Source organism: Solanum dulcamara, chromosome 5 (genome assembly GCF_947179165.1).
Source record: "Solanum dulcamara chromosome 5, daSolDulc1.2, whole genome shotgun sequence".
Classification (NCBI taxonomy): Eukaryota; Viridiplantae; Streptophyta; class Magnoliopsida; order Solanales; family Solanaceae; genus Solanum; species Solanum dulcamara.
This window is the reverse complement of record NC_077241.1, coordinates 4,987,458-5,009,900: the sequence shown is the minus strand read 5'-3', so window position 1 is coordinate 5,009,900 and position 22,443 is coordinate 4,987,458. Positions and strand designations below refer to the sequence as shown.

Genomic DNA, 22,443 nt, shown 5'->3' with positions numbered 1-22,443 from the left:
AAAATTTCAAAGCATAATTTGAAATTCCTCAATATTGCTTTTTGGAGAATTTGAAATTTCATTTCCTTATATCAAATCAACATGCAATCGCATGTGAAAAGGCTAATATCATTTCATCATTTTATTATTGAAAAAATAATTAGGTTGATTATACTTTATCTTGTTTTTGTTCTTGAATATTCACAAGACGGTCTTTAAAATAAAAAAATAGCCATCGGAATTTCATTTCCCATTTTTTCCCGCCGGAGTTTCTTCACGTCGTCAAAGTTGACCGCCAGTTTCCGACGGCCACGACCTCCTCCTCCCGATCTCCTTCTCCGGTGAAATCCACTCGTAAGTTCCCCTTTTCCTATCTGCCGCCATCTCTCTCTCGATTTATACATAACAACTAACTGTTCTCTTCCACGGATTTATAGTGGTAAAATACGATTTGGAAATTCGATTGCCGATTCCATTGCATAATGAATGAGCTCCAATTTTCTAGTTACTCACTTTCCCTGTGATAGAGGCTATGAAGTATGTATAATACGAATTGGAAATTCAATTGAAGATTCCATTGCATAATGAATGAACTCCGATTTACTAGTTGCTACGTGTTGTCTTACTTACTTCTCCTGTGATAGCGTCTATGAAGTTCTAGTCATGTTCCATAAGAAATGTAGTTGTTGTCTTTGTATGCTGATTTATCTGCAATTGCGATAAAGTCACAACTTTCAAGTTGTTTAGTAGATCCAAATATTTGCAATTTATAGCCATTGGGAACTTGAGCATTTGATGTCAATCATTTAAGATACTCCTTAAACACCAATTCCTTCTATTAGGCAATGGACATAATTCTAGTATGCTAGAAAACTTGATGATTGATATCTCGTTAATACTTTTTTTCCCTGCCAAGATTTTTTTTTAGTTGAAGTTGATCTTTATTTCACCAAAAAGAGTAATTACAAATCAAAGATGAAGCTGAGCTTCAGCAAAGTCTGGTAATGTTCCTACTCAACTAACTTGCAGGATCGGAGCCAGGTAGGGTCGAGGGGGTTTTGAACCTCCTTCGGTGGAACATTACACTGTTTATGCATGGTTTTTATTATATATATATATATATATATATATATATATATATAATAGATGCTAATCCCCCTTCGGCTTCTTCTGTGTTTACTTATTCATATTTTGAACTCCTTAGCGAAAATCCTGGCTCCTTCATTGATAATTTGTACATGCAAATTAGGAGATAACTCACTAGACACATTTTTCCTATGCAACAACAACAAAAAAAAAACAGACTAAGGATAACAATCTATAGATACCAGAGTCATCTGCCATTTGATGTTGTTTCTTCATGTTGTGGACATGTTGAGCAATTTCTCTGTAGATCCTATCAGGAAGGAACTGTGTATGTTGAAATCTGAGTAGGTTCCTCCCTCTCCAAATCAAGGCCACTAGCATGCCGAAAATGCAGCAGATAATAGAGCTGTGGCCTGATTTCTTTTTAGCAGTCTGTGAAATCCACTGGGTTTCAGCAGTCCAGTCACCATTCACCAATTCCTGTCTTGGATCCCAACTAAGATTATAGACTAACATTGTTTGATATAATGGTGTAGCAGGGTAAATAGATCTTCTTGCTTCTGTTATGGGTCTTAACGTGTCTCAAAGAAATGTAAATTTGGCAGTTTTTTCTTTTTTAAAAAAAGAAATATAAATTTGGTACTTCATCTTAAAGTAATGTAAAACTTTCAATCAGTTTCTTTCACTTGTTCTTGAATTCACTGTATGGACAAATGACTGGAGTGGTGTCCCATCTCCAAATTACATGGTTTGACACCAGTCTATGGAGGCAAGATGTTTTTGATGCAGAAGTGCATATTTTGGACCTTCCGTATAGAAAGTAAAAAGTCATTTGGTATAGATGAGTATGAAAGACCTTACATATATTGTTCAAAACAATCTTTTCTCCTTCTATTATTTTCTAGTTAGTACTGACATTTCTCTTTATGCTCAGTCAAATGATACACCTGCCAAGTCCTCTTCAGGTCAAATTGCCTCCCTCTCTCTCTCTCTATATATATATATATAGAGAGAGAGAGATATAAAATGTGTGTGAGTGTCACACACACAATCAATTACCCATAGAGTCAAAATAGGGATATATATAGATATATAAAATGTGTGTGAGTGTCACACACACAATCAATTGCCCATAGAGTCAAAATAGGGAAATGTTTCATTGTTGCAAATCTGTTTTTGCCCATTCATTCAAATGGGAACCTAGGAATGTTGAAATTCCTATCAATGAATGAAGCTTTAGACCACAAGCCTCATGAGACGGATAGATCTTCCCATAAAGCAGTAACAACATGATCTTTAGGCTAAAATAAGAATCCATGTATAGTCATCCTCAAGATTTCTGAATAAACATGAGACAGAATACTAGAGAACCAAATAATCAATAAGGTGAGAACAACTCTCCACCTGCTGTGCTACTAAATTTGCTTCAACACCACCTTGACCTTCAAACAACCCTAGAGTTCCTGAAGATACATTTTAGATTCCTGGAGACAATAGCCCAAATAGTTTTGAGTTTTCTTCCTTTAGTCACTGCTTTCATCTCCTCTTTTATGTTGGACTATCGACTCCTCTAACAGTCTGGGGTAGAATCTAAACTTCATAAGATAAGGCTAGAATTAGGTTGTCCAACAGATGGAATGCATTATAAAACTACAGAATGAGTCAATTATCTCATGCTCTATCTTGAAATCTCCAAGATATTTCGGGTGTGCTAATTTCATTAGTTGATATTCATTGGGTAACAACACTCAAGTGAATCAATTGCTACCCAGTTTGGTACTAGGATCCTAAGGGCATAACAATACTGGTGGAATTGGCATTACATTTTTACAGACTATCCAGAAAGAGAGGAATTCCAGATATTTCAAAAATGACAAGGGCACAAGGCTGCGGTGCAGTCTCTGAGTGTTCGATATTTTCTTCTGCTGCAATCATGGTTTAAAGAGGACAGCATTGGATGAATGCATACTTCATTGCAGTTTATGGTTTCTCTATCATTACCATAATTTTGTCTTCTGAATGAGTTCCTCATCTTCCATTTTTCTCCTTTCTAATCATTTTTAATGCTTTGCACTAGTGCGGCTTGTTTGTTATCATTAAAATCGAAGATTCGCACTAAAACTTTCTGATAACCACTCTGAATCTGGTTTCCCAGTAAATTTCTGCCGTTATCCACTTGTGTATAGTGCTCTAGTGATGAAACCTTAGGGTCTTAATATTATGTCGTTGTTTCTCTTTGTTATTTCAGCTATTGGAGATGGGTATATACCTGAGTTCCCCGAAAACAGAGAAATTTTCAGAAGATGGTGAGAATGCTAGGGTTAGATATGGTTTATCATCAATGCAAGGATGGCGAGCAGCTATGGAAGATGCTGTGAGTAATCAGTAATGATTTTATCTGCTTTAGCAAATATGTTGCAGCATGTAAGTTTGTCGAATAAAAGAAATTATATTTTCTCATCCAATAGTTCTTTAGGGTATTGATGTTGTAAGAAAAAATGATTGTAATGCTAAAATAGGAAACCTGCTCACTATTACTCTATGCTTTTCAAAGCTTTTGATGTAGGAAAAGATTAGCTTGTAGCCTGTGCCTAAGGATATAGTCTTTTCTGCAATTCTTAAATAAAGGATTATTTTAGACTCTGTCTGATGCTCATATCTCTGTCCATTCTTTTCATATTGAGTTATGTGATCTGACACATCAATTCTAGTTGATCCCTGACTTGTCCGGCCTGAAGTTACAGTCAGACCATGCAGTTAGCATGTTATTCCATCTATTTAGGAGCAATTACCAACTGCCTTTTCTTTTCTTACTTGCTCTATGAAAACTAATAAACACATCTACAAACTGGAAATTTGTTGTTCTCTGGCTACTTCGTTGTTCCGGTTAGCTACAGAAATCACTTGTCAAGAAAGGAGAAAGAGAACCAAATAAGTGAAAAGAAATCATTTCTTGCAACGTGCAACTACCACACAACTATGACAACTCTTTGCTTCTCTAGCTGGAATTGTTTGGGTGACACCTCAAGATACTTTTGATATGTAGTTGGAACAGTATAGAAGAACAAGTCACAAGGAGTGGTGAAGATTGTTCCAGCTTGCATATGGTGGACAATTTGGAAAGAGAGGAATGCAAGATGTTTTGAAGACAAGAGCAGCTCAATTCAGAAGATCAAGCGTTCCTGCATTTCTCTTTTTTACTTTTGGTGTAAAGAACAATTAGTAGATGATTGTGAATCCTTACTAGACCTTTTGGTCTCATTGTAAGAATTACATGAGGGCTGTATTTGTAGATAGTTGATACCAACCCTTCTTTTTGGGTGTTGATGAATATAACATGTTACCACCAACATACCCAGTATATGGGAACAAATGGGGTCCGGGGACCGGATAATATAACATGTTACCATTTTCATTAAAAAAAATGGAAATTGGAAGAATCTCTCTGCAAAGGTTAGATTATTTAAGACGTCATTCTATAATGTGATTGTTGGGAAGGGGAGTTCACATCCGCATCCACTCAAGTTGTGATGTTTATTGTGCTACATTAGTTTGATACACAGTACATGTTATTGTAGCTACTTTGGGGGTGCCTTTCGTAGGTAATGTATGCTTTTATTTTGCAATACTTGCTCAGCCTCTGTGTTTATCATAGTGTATAAGCTATGGAAAGATTCAGCTTGATGCATGGTGCGCGTTATTTTGATCTGACTTTTGCCCTAATTTATTTAGCATGCAGCAATTACCGACCTGGATGCTTCCACTTCCTTTTTTGGTGTCTATGATGGTCATGGAGGTACGTATTTACATATATGCATCGCTGAAATTATGCTACCCCCTACCTTTTCTTTTTTATGAAGTTTGCCTCTCACCCTACTTTGATGTATGACACTTTGATACTTATATCCTTGAACAGTTGAGTGATGAAATATTCTTGAGTGGGATGCTGTTCCATCTTACGAATGGAAGTTTAATATTCAGTTGTTCATTCAAATGTATTTTCCTTCACTAGCCTAAGGCCATGGGAGAAATAGAGTCTAATTTAGATCACTATCACCAGGGGCGGACCTACATGCAGCCTAGGGGGTTCATCCGAACCCCCTAGGTCGAAAAATTACACCGTATGTATAGAATCAATTTGTTGGTTTATGAGTATATATTTAATAATGAACCCCCTGAACACAAGCCAAAGACTTGGTCCAGCGGTAAAGGAGTTCACGAAATTGCAAATTCTGGAGCTAAGTCTGCGGGTTCGAGCCCGGGTAGCAACATTTTTTTTTCATATTTTAGTTTCAGCCAATTTTAATTTTTATTTTCTTAATATGAAACGTCCAACCCCAATATTGTAATATTAAACTATATTATATGTGTTTAATTATTTTACATTAATATTTTAGAGCACAACATAAAATGAATTACACTTTACAATAAAAAAATTTCTATTTTTATAAAATTAAGTAAAAATTATAACTTTTTTTTGAGTTTTCATATTTAAAATTTTAAAAAAAATTCTCTCATACTCATTTTAAGTCAAACATTTAATTTTTATTTGATTATGGAATAATATGATTATAAGTAAGATTAAATAAATAGGATTGGATTTTGGAAGTATTCTCTTATCCTTCTACTACAGATTAGTGACCACAACTTAAGAAAAAATATGCTTTTAACGTACAAATCAAGAATTAAGAAAATCCTCATTATTAAACTTTCATTTAATTATTTCTCTTATTTTAATATATTTTTTTGGATAGTATAATCTTTTGTGTTCCTTATTTAGTTTCAAAAATTGAATAATGTATTTATACAACAATGACGGTGACAGAACCCATAATTAAAATTTTAAAAATACATTTTCTCATATTGATTTTAATATTATGTCAAACGCGTACTTTCTCTATTTTATTGTTAGTGTTGAGCTAAAGTTGAATTTTATCTAGTTGCTTATATTTGATCCGACCCGTTCATATATGACCCGATCCGATCTGCTTATTTGTAGATACTATTAGCGTGTTTATTTATTTTTTTGAACCCCCTCGATGAAAATCCTGGTTCCGCCACTGACTATCACCATGAATATTTTGTGGGAATGTTTGCGATTATGGGATTTGCAGCTTTCAAGTGACTTTTGTAGATCCATGCAAACTTGGTAGTTCTGTTTATAAAGGCATTATTTATTCAACCTAATTTTTGTATAGAGTTTTAGCAAACAAAAAAAAGGAGGATTGTCCCAACATAATTCTTCAACTAGACAATTCTCCACTATGATTCTCTGTATGACTGCAATTGGTATCACATAGATGCCATGCTGACCAAAAGACTTCTTAACATTTTTTTCATGATTTTTTCTCCCACAATTTGGAATTTGGACTTTAACAGATGAAGTCAGATGAATGAACTGCAGGATAATCTTTGTTTCTTCCTCTGTATCACTGTCTTTTTCTGTTAGACCCCTTTCACGAACAACACAAACAGAATGCATAAACCTATTTTGCGTAGCCATCCTAATTTCCAAATTAAGCTTTCAGGCCTTCTTCTTAGGGCTATTCCTGCTGTGAGCAGTTAAAATTGTGATCTTTGGTGGAAGGTTGTGGGTTTAAGTGGAACCTTTTGGGCTATGTAAGTGATTTTGAGAAGACATGTTCGACAACAATAGTTTGACCTGAGTGTATAAATAATATTTATTTTCTTAAGCTTGTAATACACCCTTCAAATTGTGTAATCCACTCTAAATGAATGATTCATTATTGACAGCTATCTTCTTCACATCTTTAGTAAAGCATGATACCTCTAATTTAAAGTATATCCTAGCGATATATTTTTTCTTGTGCTAGCATATGATTATCTTTTATGCTTTTAGTGGTCGTTTGGTAGCCGGTTAGAGTTATGCAAGTATTAGTAATACAAAGATTAGTTATGAGGAAACTTATGTATTATTTCATGCAGGGATTAATCATGCAAGGTTCAGTTATTCATGTATTAGTTATTCCATCTTCTATCCTACATTTATAATACATAGATTCCCTCACAACTTATATACGAGTTCCATCACACCCATGCTAAATTCCGGGCCCAAACTCAAAATATATAGTATTTTAATATTTTTAATTAAAGAAGTACAATTTGCATCACATTTTTTACTTCATAATTAATATAATGAATGACACATTAATCATGTCTTGTCGATAAGTGCTATATTAGAATAGGTAACATAGTGCTATTTATAACTATTGAAGTTATCCGTAATCACATAATTAGATAATATAAATAAAAAATTATTTATGACGACGGAAGTTGACTGGAGAATTAGAAAGTACCAAAGGGAGTTTGCTATTCTTTAAAAGAAAATGCTTTAAATAATTACAATGTGAGGGGGATCATAAATTGGAAAATATTGACATTCTATGAATTTGTGAGCATGTAATTTCTTAGTTATAGATAAAAATAAATTCATTTCAATGTTTATTGAGTTTTAACTTCATTTATAATTTCACGTGGCAAGAGTTTTCGCAAAGCTTATTTTTTTCAACTTTCTAGAGTCATCTAAATATAACAAAAATTCTCAATGACTTCAAGTTTATATTACAAGGTTTATACAAAAATTAATCTAATAATAATCTTATAAGGATATTAATAAATATAATTAAAGTACATTAAATAAAGCATTCCCTCTGATTCATTTTACTAGTCATATTTTATTTTTGCATGCCCCTTAAGAAGATACTTTCTCCATCCTATCTTAATTATCATTTTAGCTCTTTTCACGCCTATTAAGAGAAAACAATAAATACAAGGTATTATTTACTAAGTTACTCGTATTTATTAGATGTTTTGGAATTGAGCAATAATAAAAAATCTATGAGGGTATAGTTGAAAATAATTGCGAACTTTACTTTTGAATTCCTAAAATGACTATTATTTTGGGATAAGTTTTTGAGTTGAAGTGACCAAATTTGGGACGATGGGAGTATAGCCAAAAGAATAATTTCAAAATATCAACATGAATTGCCTTAATCTTCTATATTTTGTTATAAACAGGATATGATGGAGGATATAGAACTTTTTGTTGATTTTATAAGGAAGTTGTAAAGCTTCATAGACTAGTTCTTATGGCCTTTTGATTTTTGCTCTATGGGATGTAAGTGCTCCCTCTCATCATTGTTTGGATGATGGAATTTTGTAAATATACAATTTCCTTTTCCTCAAAAAAATTTGACTAAATTACCTTATATATTCTTTGATCTCAATTAATAGCTAAGTTGCGCGGTCTCTTCACTTTGATGTCGCACCCGTGTCGACACAACGTGGGTGTGGATGTGAGATCCGTACCAGCTATGGTCAAATAATTTTGGTACTTTGATCAAAATTGATAGAGAAATTCGAGACAAATACAATAATTATTGATTCAAACTTAGAGTAAATAGTAAAGTGATGCATCTACTCTTAATAATAGTTACAAATTCGAACTTCCTCTCAAAAGTTCGTGCATTCCTTTCCTTCTTAATAGCCCACCATTATTTAGGCATATTTATAAATCTATTTTTTGATATTTGAATCATTTTTAACGGAATTCCCCCACCTGTATCCATACTTAGATCTGTACCTTGGAATCTTTAAATTTAGATCATGAAGGATCTGACCTCTAGAATCGCATCCGTTGGGGACACCCGCACCCGAGTAACATCTTTCGTATCTTGTTCGTGTTCCCACGAACTGAGAATTTAGGACAAATGTTTATACACACACGAGCTCACTAAAGAAGCAAAATCCAAAATGTATAACAGAAAAGAATGTAAAAGATTATCTAATTAAGGGCCCGTGTGGAGTTTGATCTCAAGAAAAAGAATGAGGACAAAATGGAAATTCAACAACACGTGTAGCAGCTCACATCATCAAAGAAGTAAAATTTCTATTTAAGCCCTGTGAGGACTGTAAAAGTTAGCTATACTCCCTTGCATATAATAGTAATGTATTAGTTATGTGAGTTTCTAAGTTGCAAACTAAACACCTTACTAATTTTATGCGTGAATAACTTACCTCCTAACTAGCTACCAAACATGATTTCATACTTGCATAATTCCCCTCCAACAAGCTGGCCGATTTTAGAGTCTATTCCTAAGGCTCAAAACGTTTCATGGACCATGCTTGGTAGAATTTCAGAGGCCTTATACAGCTGTGAAGAAGCAGGATCACAAGCAAAGAATAAAAGCAATTGGAGAATCATTCCTGCTACTATTTGGTGGACTATTTGGAAAGAGAGAAATCTTAAGAGTTTCTGAGAATAGGGAGAGTAATATGCAGCAAGTGAAACGGAATTGTATTCTAACTTTGTGTTTTTGGTGTAATCAGATTTAGTCTAATGACACTGTCTCTATCATTGATGTTTTAGACTCATTATGGGGATAGGATAGTGCCTTTAGAGTTCATTATGTAAATATGGTTTTCAGTACAACCCATGTATTGATTTACAGAAATAGAAACAATTACCAATCTAAAAAAAAATCACCTCCAAACAAGCAACCAAATGACCCCTTAATGATTATGTCGTTTATGATGTTGAAGATATCCTGCATGTTTGGGATACTATGGCATGAATTTGATGGTGGATTGTGTTTCTTGTTGTGATGTTCCTTTGGTGAGAATGACATCTGTACATTTGGAGGTGTTCGGATTGTTCTACATGCTCAGTGGCATGTTTTATGTATTTCCCATCTAAATTTGCTGTCTTCTGGTTTCTATTTGTTCATGGTATGGTCTACGAGTAGTTTTGGTTTGTATGTTGTTGAAGTATATCTGATTTAGAATACTGAAGGTTCATTAGCTTGCTAGAATTCAGGGGAGAAGCTCCCTTAGCCTCGAAATTTCTTTGTCAACCATGATTGTTAGGCACTTCAATTCATGTAACTTTTTATGCACTAGAAAGATAAGTAGGCTAGTAATGTGCATTGTTAAAGATATCTTGCATAACCAATATGCTACCTTTTTGATATGTGAAATAACTGAACAATTTCAGGTAAAGTTGTTGCTAAATTTTGTGCCAAGTATCTACATCAACAAGTACTCAAGCATGAAGCGTATCTGCAAGGAGATATTGGAACTTCAGTCCAGAAAGCCTTTTTCAGGTGATTACTTGAAGTTTTGGTTGTATAATTGGCTAATTAATATTCTGTAGGTACTCTTGTCTTATCTTTTTGCATCAATATATGTGTAATTTTTTTATGTCAGCCTTATTCCAGACTTTCAGTTTGCTTTTTGTCTTTATATTCTGGTGGGAAAAATGAAAATGATTAAAATGTTGTATGCCTAATTGGTTAGATGTTGAATTATCTCTGCCTGTCTGCTTAAATTAATATCTTGTAGCTGCATTTTAGTCCTTATGCTCTTTTTATGACTTCTGAGATTTAAATTCTTTTATTGGTTCTCCAAATGTGCTTATCAGCTATCATATGCAATAAGTGGTTGTACTTCGATAAAAAGTGAGAAGGAACAAAAGTGAAAGCTTTAAAGTAATAAGCTGTAAGCTCGTAGGACTTTGGTAAAAGCACAACATGTTATGTATGGGCTACGCGCAGGTCACAGGTTCAAACCCTGCCACAAACAGAAACCTGGTATTTAATTGGAGAAGGATGGAGGGACAGACCCATTATCCACCGAGTTTCAAGTTTTGTGCCACTAACCCTCAAAATTTCTCCGTTATAAAAAAAAAGAAGAAGTAATAAGGTGTAGCCGTGGGTTCATTCACCTCCTCGCTTAAAAACTGTTGATCATATGATCAGGGGCGGACCCACGTGCAAGTGAGGGGTTTCATCCGAACCCCCTTCGTTAAAAAATTACACTGTATATATAAGATAATTTTTTTAATTTGTGTATATATTTAACATTGAACCCCCTGAGCACAAGCCAAAGGACTAGCTCAGTGGCAAATGGGGTTCAATATTTCGCCTTAGCTTGTCTCAGCTCGTGGGTTCGAATCCTAATAAGCATATTTTTTTTTTTCTTATTAGCGTGTTTAATTTTTTTTTGAACCCCCTTCATAAAATTCCTAGTTCCGCCACTGCATATGATATCCACAACATACTGTCCCAATATCCTCCACCCCCTGTATTCTGCACAACAATAAGTTTTAAGCATGAAAATCTTCAGTATATTTAGAGTAGTCAGGTTATTTAGATCAACACTATTTGATGAGATTGCAAGAACAACAATCTCTAACTAGTTTATCTCTACCCCTCCTTTCTTTTTTGTCTCTACTTTTTCCAGTCTCTCCTCCTTGGCGTTTGATCTAATTTGACTGTTCTAGATTTCTATAGTCAAGATAGAGGAAGAACTCTCCCTTCTCTCTGTAATATGGAAATGTGAATTGTAAATACCAAACGAGATAGGACTGATGACCTGACAAAACAGCAAAGATTCAACCTTTTAAGTAAGCTTAACCTAATATATGGCGAAATAAAAAATAGATTGAATTGATTGTTTCTCCCATAATGGATCCAAACTTGTTCTCCTATACAAATGCAGTTGTTTGATAGGTTGGGTTCCATCATAAATTGGAGGGCTTTTCTATTACAGTTTCTGGAGAAGAAACCAAGAGAAGATTGGGTTTCTTAGGTACATGTTGGGTTGGACGATTCAATCTTCGGACGGGTGAGCTTGGTGCAATTGTGGAATGGACAGTAAGGGGATGGTGACCGCTGATTAAACTCAAACTTGGTGGTGCATTATGGGGTATAAGGAAGAATTGTGATCCATAGGTTATTGTTGGTTGCGATGATTAAGTTGGCTAATGTAATTAGCACTGACTAATTTTTATTTTAAATTTTGTTAGTTCCCGTGTCTTAGGTTGCCACACTGTAAAGGGGGCCAACGATTCCTTTGGTTCTGCATTTCATATTCTTGCACCTATGCATCTACTTGATGCTCTTTTGTTAATGAAACTTCTCACTTCATTTCAAAAAAAGAAGATAGTGGTGGTGGTTGCAATTGGAGTTTGAAAGATGGAATGTTTGGTGGCAATAGGATAGAGTGTAATGTCATAGGAGGAGGGTATGGTTGTTTGGTGGGAAAAGATCTAGAGGAAGAGGCCAAAAAATGGAATTCAGAAGAGATGAGGAAAAGATTTTCTTTAACCTTCACTGCTCTGCAGTACACTTCTTATTTCTTGTTTGCTTATCATTTAGTCTGTCCAAGAAAGAAAAATAAGAGGATTTCAGTTAAATTTGACAGAAAATTAACAGAGGATACTGATTATACAGTGTAAATTCTGTGTCAGAACACAGTTTTAAGGGAAGTTCCACATGTTGTAAAAGATACAGGTTCTGACTCAAAATTAGGAAAAAACCTATTTTTGCATGATATAGAAGTGCTTTTAGAGAGAAAAGTGCAAGATAAAGTATAAGGCCGATGCTACCAGGGTGAGGGTGTGGCTTAGTGGTGAATGAAGTGGGTTGAGCACCAGGTCTCAGGTTCAATACCCAATATAGACAAAACACAGCCTTGGTGACAAAATTACCTGGTGTCTGTAGCTGGTGTGGGATGAGAGGTATCCCGTGGAATTAGTTGAGGTACGACAAGTTAGCCCGTACACCACGGTTATGAAAAAAAAGTAGTATAAGGCTGATCAGAAGAAGCAGTGAGTAAGGCAGAAAGAAAGAGATAATCTTCCCATATCGATTTGGAAGTCAATAACTTCTTATCCCTCTGTTCCCTGCCCCGTAACCATGCAAAAGAGAAACTAAGAAATAAATTCTAGTTCATTATATGCTACTCCCTTCGGCCCAAAATAATTGATGTTTTAGGCTTTAGCATTGATCCAAAATAATTGATGTTTCACAAACCAAGAAGGTATTTAATTCTTTTCCCCAAATTTGTCCTCGACGCATTCCTAATTTAATGATGATTATGTCAACCTAACAAAAAAGGAAATAATAATTAGGGTTTTAGTCTAAACCCCTTTTAATTTAAGGAATAACTTAATCCATGTGCTCAAGCCTAAAATATCAATTATTTTTGATGGGAGGGAGTAGTATGTAAGTTCTCAGTTCTTGCTTGTGCGCATGTTTGGCATGGAGAATAGACGGGGAGCTTACAAGAAAAGAGAATTGAGAAGTGCTCAGAAGGAAACGGTGCTTCTTAGGATGATATCAACTTCCCAGACTGCTGTCAACCGTTTTAATACCCCTATGAATTCATCTTGACTAACCTTCCACCAGAGCTCTTTTGGTATGAGATGATCTGAAGTTGTAACTGAATGAAGTCTGAGTCATGCTTACAATTTTTGCATTCTGAGATCACTAATTGTTTTATGCTGCTAAGCTGTGTGTTGAAAAATCTTGTTTTGTTGTTGTGCAGAATGGATGAGATGATGCGTGGTCAGAGAGGATGGAGGGAGCTGGCTGCGCTAGGGGATAGATTAAACAAGTTTTCGGGTATGATAGAGGGTCTTATATGGTCTCCTAGAAATGGTGATGGAAACGGAAATACTGATGACTGGGCGTTTGAGGAGGTATATGCTGTGCAGATAATACTGAGTTAAGAAGAAATTGGGATAGAATTTGATTTATTGCTGTCTTTTTGTTTTATAGTTGATATATAATTTTTTGAAATTGAAACTAGGGGATTTAATTAAGGACACATAATTTTCTTTTCCTTGTCGTTTCTCTTGTGGCCCATTAGGAGCTTCCTGCTTATTGCCATTGTCGTTCTCATTGCTTGTTTGGTTTATGGCTATGTGTCTGCCGTTATCAGGGTCCTCACTCTGATTTTCCTGGACCAACTTCTGGATGTACTTCTTGTGTTGCGATCATTCGAGAGAACCAACTCATTGTTGCGAATGCTGGTGATTCTCGCTGTGTGATTTCACGGAAAGGCCAGGTGGGATGCTATTGTCGTGTTAATTACTGTCTTTCCTTCCCTTGTATACTTTTTCCCTGGTGGATCTTTTATAGTGAAGTCGTGTTCCAACATGGCAGCTCAGCATGCCATGACACTGAATTTGCTAGGGCTGGGTCATAGTGTTAAATGCGCAGTCATGGACTTTTGTTGTTACAATAATTTTATTGTTTAAAAATTTATGGTTTAATATGAAGCATTAAAATGAATCTTCATGTGTCTTTTGTGAAGGCATATAATCTATCGAGGGATCACAAGCCTGATCTTGAGGTTGAAAGAGAGAGAATTTTGAAAGCAGGTGGTTTCATTCATGCAGGGCGTGTTAATGGCAGCTTAAATCTTGCAAGAGCTATAGGTATTATGTGTTTTTATTCATGAACCTATATTATTCTGCTTAAATGCTAGCTAATGGAAATACAGTTTGCAATGTCAGTAAGGGAGCAAGATAAAAAATGTAATAAGGATCAGAGACAGATCCAGGATTAAAGCTTTATGGGTTCAGTTATTAGGGTTCTTAGCGTTGAACACATTGTACTTTTGAAGTTATGGGTTTATATCTACTATTTGTTTCATTTTTCGTGGATTTGTACGCATAAATTTATGCTCTGCGACAAAAGTTCTGGGTTCATACTCTAAATACACCTCTCATTAGGATTTGTTTTCTAAGTGGGAAATTCAGAATTTGAACTTTTGGCTATTTGAGAAACGTATCTATTGGATGAGATAGTTATCATATCTTAACTTCATTGCAGGTGACATGGAATTCAAGCAGAATAAGTTTTTGCCAGCTGAGAAGCAAATTGTTACGGCCGATCCAGATATAAATATTGTATGTTCGTTCAGTCTCTTAATAAATCGTGCAATGTCTTCTATCATATAAGACATCTATTCGCTGAGAAGTTTTAATTCTGTTAGGTGGTGCATAATATTCTTTGCTCCATGTGTAAAACTGTGTGTTGGTCATTTGGAGACAGTTCTTTCCTTCAAAAATACTGTCTTTGAATGGACAAACTCTCTGAAATAGCAATCAGTGGTAATTCATGCTCGCATTTTGGAAGTTTAAAGTAGCCAAGTGTCAATCCAACAATCATTGGTTGCTCAAACTTATTGTGAATTTTTTCTATGATTAACTGTTGATCAAATTTCATCAGCTTGTTGTAGTAGTAGTTATATTTAGCTCAGTTGTTAATATCCATGTGATGAGAATAGATGGAATGCTCAAAAGAGGAATCAAATGCAATTGATGTCCAGGAAGATTGTTTGATTTGACGTAGGGGTGTCAAATAGGCGGGTTGGGCTGAATTTGGACCGGTCTAAACTCTTAATAGACCGAGTTAATAAAAGGGCTGGTTAGTAATGTGCCTAAAGGTTGCTCGGGCTGAGGTAGACCGGTCACGATAGGTTATAAACAATGGCTCATTGTTCAACCGCCCAACTTTTACTGTGCTTTAATTTCTTTTTTGATTTTAATTCTTTAAATATTTAATAAGGCTTTTCATGGATCAATTTGAGTTGCATGCTTAGCTCAAATCAGCCTAACTTTAGATGGTTTGATTTGGGTGGGTCAATATGGGCTGAATTAATAAACAGGCGACCATTAACCTGAACAATTTTGGGCAGTTTATAGGTGGGTCATATTTTAATGGGCTAATTTTGTCATCCCTAATGTTCTGATGTGCAGCCTACTGTGATCCTCCAGAATTGAGTTTATTTAACATTTGAAGCTTCTTTCTATTTTCAATTTGTTTGTGGAAGCGTTAGTCTAATAGTATAGAGGTTTAAAATACTGGTATAAGTCAGGCGTATATGTAAGGGCAGCCCAGTGCACAAAGCATTCACCGTTAACAGGGTGAAGGTCCGCACCCTAAGAGGTATGATGTAGACAGCCTACCCTAATGCAAGCATTAGTGGTTGCTTCCACGGCTTGAACCTATGACCTATATGGCACACAGAGACAATTGTATTGTCTCCAAGGCTCCCTTTCATCAGGTGTATATGTTGTTCTTGTAACATCTGTGAGTCTCCAGAGTTCTCTATTGGGGCCTTTTCTATTGGAGTCGTGTGTTTCTAATTAAGAATTTCTTTCTTGGAGCTGTCTGATGAAATGGAAGCCTAGGATGTACGGTTAAGAGTTAGATTTTGTTCTCAACACCGTTATTCTTGAATCTACGAATAAACCTTGAGGCTCTCCTTGGTCGAAAACTAAAACTTGAAGGCTTCCCTTGACCAAAAAATAATCCTTGAAGGCCCAACTATTATGTAACTCTTTCAGACAAAAAACTCCAGAAGAACAAGCCCCAGAACTGCTTTGTTTAATTCAAGGAAATGGGAAATGTTAGATTTAGTCTAATTTGACAGAGAAAAACCCCACACTTGTCCACTGTTAATAAATGGAGACAAGTATCTCGTAGAGGCAGCACCAGTAAGGTTCCTGCTTATGCCTCCATTTGAATCAAGCTAATCTTTGATTTGGAATGTGCTAGTGAAAACTGAAGTCCGAGTTACAGCTCATAGCTAAGGTTTATTAGATGATTGATATTGCGTCTGTTCAATATAATCTTCCTGTAAGGATTATGCTGTTGAACAACTTTTATCAATATCGCACTCTATAGTAAGTATCACACTCAAGGTATTAACAAATCATATCCATTTTGTCAATCCAAGATAAAATTTCATCATGTAAATCTGTTGCATAAAACTTCCGACGGAAGATAGGCTTTGTTTGGTGTATCTTGTTTAGTGGTGTTACATTTAACTTTATGGTTTGATGGAAGGGAAAAGATTGGTATGAACTACTGAAAAATTAGAAGTTCTTTTCTTATCAACTTTGAATTGTGAAATAGTATTAATGTTACATTGCTCTTTCCCCATCCCCCTATATTTATATACAACATATTCTAACATTTTTTGTTTTCTAATTAGGTTGATTTGTGCGATGATGACGATTTTATTGTCCTAGCCTGTGATGGTGTATGGTATGCTTTCTATACTCTTCGTTTCAATTTGCAAGATCCGATAGGCAATAAGACTACAGCAAAGAAGAATACATATAGGCAGGAAATTGTCGGTCATTTCAAATTGGAAGAAAATAAAACTCTTATCTTGAAGTGGGGGAGAATTAGTGGACAATGAAGTGGGGGAGAATCATGAGAAAGGAAAAAGTCACTAGGTGGTTTCTTCCCATCTACTTAAGCCTTGTGGGTTACCCGGTATCTGAACTGATGGAAGGTAGAAGATATCCATTGAGATGTATGCAAGCTGGTTTGGACACCATATTATAAACAAAAAGTTCTAGTTACATAAAATACTTAAAAGTAATGTTAGTATCAGTTTATCGTAAAAAAGAACTGAAGTATCAATAAAACAACAATCAATTTTTTTAATGAGTAGATGACTCACTTGTTACTTCATTTCTTTTTGCCATGAGGTGTCTTGTTCTCTGTATTTCTCTTCTTAATAAAAGGTGAACTAGAAGTAATCCTTTTTGAGGAAAAGGTACCATTCTTAGAACATGTTATTGATGGTTAAATGAGATTGTAAAAATTGAACAGTTTTTAGATATGGAAAGATACCATTCTTTTTGGCAAGTAAAAACAGGAAAAGAGTCATATACAAATTGTGACATGTAGTAAGTATTTTTCTTGCTGGTTTCATGTTGTTTTTTTAAAATTTGAAATTTCAGTTGCACATCTTTTTTTTAAAAAAAAATTCTTTTCCTTTTTAACATGTTTTCAATCCTTTCTTGTTCCAATAGTTTTTCCATTTTCCCATCATTCTTAAAATATCTTATTTGCTTTTTTGCATTCCTCTTTTTCTTGTTGTTCTTGAATATTTTGGTTGTATAAATTCCTTTAGTGTGATTTCTATCTTTTTCATATTTCCCCCATTTATGTTCTTTGTCGAAGTTTCTTTCCCATGTTTCCTTGGGATTTAGTTTTTGACTTTGAAAAGAAATTTAACTTTTGGAGTTGGAGGATAAACCCATTTTTTGTGGTAGTTGTGGGATGAGAAATAGATATCAAAACAAATAACTGAAGATTTTCTCACATAGAATAATTAACTTAATAGATGGTATTTCATTACTAAAAAATTTATTCCGATGTTAAGGCAAGTATTGCAGTGGATTAGATAGAATTATTGACTAGTTATCCTATGCGGGACCTTGAGTACCATGCTCTGGACGAGCATTTGAAATTTAAGCTATAATTACCTCATTACAATTTATTCTAGAAGAGTAGACCGACTTAATCCCTCCAGATGTTTTAAGAAGGTGAAGTTAAGGGGCATGCCTAGTGCTAGCTTTTGAAGATAGAAGCAATTCTTTACAGACTATTAAAATGAACTGTATTCTTCTGTTTCATTTCTGGTGTAAAGAAAGCTTTGTAGAGGAGGCAGAATGTGGGATAGACTTTCTAGGCTCTCTGTAATCTCAGGACATAGCTGGAAAACTGTGTTCCCAGAACTATGGCTTGGCACTATCCTAGTGCTACTTCTGTTAGTATCAATATATACATGTTACCTTCCTCAAAAAAGTGTATTCAAGATTTTAATAATACTCATTCTTGGTTCTCATTTTTAAATTGTTCCTGTGGTTTTTTGTCTCATCTATCACCTTTACATTGCTTCAAAGCTCTCTATTCTTTTGTCGGAAATGAATTTAAATTTTTTGAGTTGATTCTACTGTAATCAGATTCTCACGTGGTGATTCTTGTTTTTCAGGGACTGCATGTCGAGCCAGCAGTTAGTGGACTTTATACATGAGCAGCTCAAATCGGTTAGTCTGATAGATGATGCTTCTGTATCATTAAGATTAATTATTGCTCAAGTACAAAATTCAAATATGTAATTTAGCCATAGCATTGAGTTCTGTGTGCTACGTGATATATTCATCATGTTCAATGCATGGGTGTGTCCAAGGCCAAATATTATATAAAGCCACTAAAAGTGAAACCTGCGGAAAAGCTAGTTGAGGAAGTGCATTGCCCATAGAAAAGATTTTGCTGATCTGTTTCTTTCAAAACGAATAGCTCTTTTGGCCTTGCATGCTTGCCATAATTTGGAATGTACCTATTTGCCACAAATGAAATTCTTTGCTATGAGAAGAGGTATAAAGCTGAAGTGGAACCATGTATAGAAAGGTCACTAATTTGCACCTCCCATAGTTGTTGTGCCTTAGTAATTGTTTGCATAAAGATTAAAGCAACAAAAAAGAGTCTTGCTTTTTCTTTTTAAGAGAACCAAAAATCTTGTTTTAGCTCTAGAGTGGTATATGCTTACATACTCTTAACTATTCATATCCTTTTATGTAAGCAATCAAGCATTTTGTCTACTTTTTCTCAAGAAAAAAGTGATTATTAGGGTGGAGAAGGGTAGAGAGGCAGCCCATTATTCCCGAGTTGTGGAGGCTGCAGTTGGTCCTAATGGTTAGCCCCATACAGATTTCTTGGTCATAAAAAAAACAGTGATTATTTGTTTAGAGCACTGCATTTCCTCAATGAAAAAGGAAAGATCTTCTTTCCTATGGCACTACTGAAAAAGATTGAATTACTTGCCTGTACTGATGATACAAATGTAGGAAATTCTATGGCTATCGATCCCTCATACTATGATGGAGCTTAGGAACTTCGAAGTGCTTTAAGTAGTTACCTAGGAAATATGAGAACTCCAATTATTTTTCTTTGAAGTAAGGAGGCTCATCATTTTTTTGTTGAGTTCCTGATTGTACGAGTGCATTGACCCTTAACCTTAGGTTTTTGATGGCTCAACTGATTTAGTGGGCAATTGTACTTCACTCCCTCATGTATTTACTGGATTAAAAATTCAGCCAAGATTTAGGTCAGCTAAATAGTCCTCAATCAGTTTACGTCATGTTAATCTTGATAATGGTCTGTTCCTTCGTCATCCAATATGCTCTCAGGTTGAGAGCCTTTACCTGCTTTTTTGAGTCTTATGATGAGAGAATAGCGCGTTGAGACCTATGGTTTCCATTCCTAAGAGTAGCTTTGCAGTCAAGTGTTGTTTTTCATCCTTAGCATCTTCATTCAGACATCTATAGCAAGATTTGCTTGAGTTAGCTCACTTTACATGTTTACTCGTACAGTTTCTTTGATTGCCTACTGGTGACTTGGATCTCTGTCTTGATACATTCTGCTACTGGTTCCATTAATGCTTTGGTTTACCTCTGTTTTAGATATCTTTATTTGTTCTTAGTTTTTGCTCATTTTAGCCAGTGCAGGGGGTTAGGTAGATGTGATTCTTTGATGGGTATTGGGGGTGGTTAAATTAGATTCTTTGATCAGGGATTGCATAGATGTCATGCAGCAATCGAATGTTGTTATATGACTGAAGATACATTGATTGACTAGGAGTGACAAATGGGCGGTTTGCAAGTGGGTTAAACAAAAACAATAATACATCCGACCCGTCTATATTTAACACTGACAAAAAATGAATTAACCAACAGATAATATGTATATTCATATTTTCCATGGCTTCAGGAATAGTTAGGTGAGCCGCAAGCTGAAAGCCAAAATAAGCTTAAGACTCCGAGAAAACAAGAACTCATGAACATAACAAGCATGTAAATGGATACTGATAATATGGAGATCCATATTATCCATCTGGATATCCATTATTTTAGTGGACAATATTGATATTATTCATATTTGATCCATTTTTAAAAAGTTGATGATCCATATCTAACAGGTCGGATTGGATGGTTACTCAAATTTTTTAATACATTTTACCAGACCTATGATTGATCTGAGAGGTTTGATTCTTGTAGGAAAGCAAACTTTCTGCAGTATGTGAGAGAGTTCTTGATAGGTGTTTGGCACCTACTGCTGGAGGTGAAGGATGCGACAACATGACCATGATTTTAGTACAAATCAAAAAACCTGTTCCCTCCAGGGCTTCTCTGAGTGACGGACCATTGGCTTCTCCAGGTGATGAGCCGTCAGGTTCGAATGAGAAACTCCCTGCTTCAGATGGTGTAATTGCTGAAACAAAACCAGCTGAGTGTGGATCAAGTTCATAGTCACAGATACTCCTTATTGAATCTGGAACTTCTCTTAAGTCTCATCTGCAGTTGTAAATGATTGTTTTTGAGCTACAAGGATAAAAAAAAGTTCATAGCTTTTACTGCTGCTGGTTGTATATGTTCTTTTGTATTGTACTATATAACTCTTTAGATGACTTGTATAGATGACATGACCAGATGTTCTTGACATGAAAAGTAAAAACCAAAAATATTGTTATTCAAATTGATGACTTCCTTCTAATTTTTCTTTTCACAAACTACTCTCTCTCATCCTTTGGTTTTTGGAAGTTATTTGACTTGTATTGAAATGATAATCCCCTTGATAGTGGATACTTCATATGGGTTGTTAAAGAGATTTTCATCCTTTTTGTTTTATATTATGTTCAGAGAAGTTAAAATAAAAAAATAATGATAGTATAATTATGCAGACTTACTTTTTGAAGTGATACCACAATTTAACTAGATTGAAAAACTCTGTTGCAACTTCAATATCTAAATCTGGGGGAAATAACTGTGTAATTAAATAGCAACTTATCAACCATACAGGCTATAGGAAATGTTGAAAAGAATGACCATTTCTAAGTTCACAACATTATTTTCTTGTGATACATAATGAGCTATAAGTAATGCTACACTCAACTACATAACCAATAGAAGATTATCATCCCACTACACTACAGGTTGCTCGAAGGCTATGACTGATTACTAACGATGATAGTTTGGTTACAAATTTATGGCCAAACCATCGGTGGCCCCATAAAGTTGGCACCAACTTTCACTTAGACACTTTAACTAGGCTTTGTTCATTTTAGACACCTCAAGTAAGACCCGAATGTGTCATTTTGACACTTTTTTGACAATCACCAAAATATATTAAGTGTGTGTAATGCACTCGCCTGACGTGTCAAAAGCAACGAATTAAATAAAGACACGTGGCATATATATATATATATATATATATATCATAATTATGATAATTATTTTTGAATAGAAACAATGACCAATAATTTGATGACACGTGACATTTTAAAAATTCAAATAATAATTTTTTAAAAAATAAAAATTAACAACTATTAACCCCTACCCCCACACCCTATCTTCCAACACCACTCACCCCGCCGTCGTCTTCTCCAACCCCACCCACCCCACTGTCGTCTTCTCCAACCCCACCCACCCCAATCCCTACCCCTCCCCCACCCCGCCAGATCTTCTTCTCCAACACCCACCCAACGCTATCCATATCATCTAAAGATGGAAAAACTTACAGAAGATCCCCATCAGCAAGCAAATCAAAAATATTTAAGTGTTCATCCAATCTCATTTTCAGAACTTCCCCAAGCCATATTCTTGTTTGAGTCTGTAAAAACAATAAAATTAACCACGAATTTCAAAAAGAAACAAAAGGGGGCGTAGCAGATTCAGCTGAAGATTTTGAAGAATCACCACTGTAG

General features: G+C 35.1%; 1 protein-coding gene across 1 annotated transcript; it reads left to right on the top strand.

The window, feature by feature from the left end:
* The first annotated feature begins 134 nt into the window (after nucleotides 1-134).
* On the top strand, nucleotides 135-21,222 carry LOC129888856 (probable protein phosphatase 2C 60). Its single transcript, XM_055963895.1, has 11 exons — nucleotides 135-333; nucleotides 3,314-3,439; nucleotides 4,798-4,861; nucleotides 10,079-10,187; nucleotides 13,414-13,567; nucleotides 13,810-13,935; nucleotides 14,185-14,308; nucleotides 14,706-14,782; nucleotides 16,876-16,928; nucleotides 18,673-18,727; nucleotides 20,738-21,222. Exons 2-11 carry the CDS (start codon nucleotides 3,323-3,325, stop codon nucleotides 20,987-20,989), a joined length of 1,131 nt encoding a protein of 376 aa, XP_055819870.1. The 5' UTR covers nucleotides 135-333; nucleotides 3,314-3,322; the 3' UTR covers nucleotides 20,990-21,222.
* The last annotated feature ends 1,221 nt before the right edge of the window (nucleotides 21,223-22,443 follow it).

Coding starts and splice junctions, on each gene's coding strand:
- LOC129888856 (XM_055963895.1), top strand. CDS start 3,323: ATGGGTATATACCTGAGTTCCCCGAAAACAGAGAAATTTTCAGAAGAT. Junction 3,440..4,797: donor GAGCAGCTATGGAAGATGCT/GTGAGTAATCAG, acceptor TAATTTATTTAG/CATGCAGCAATTACCGACCT. Junction 16,929..18,672: donor CTAGCCTGTGATGGTGTATG/GTATGCTTTCTA, acceptor CTTGTTTTTCAG/GGACTGCATGTCGAGCCAGC.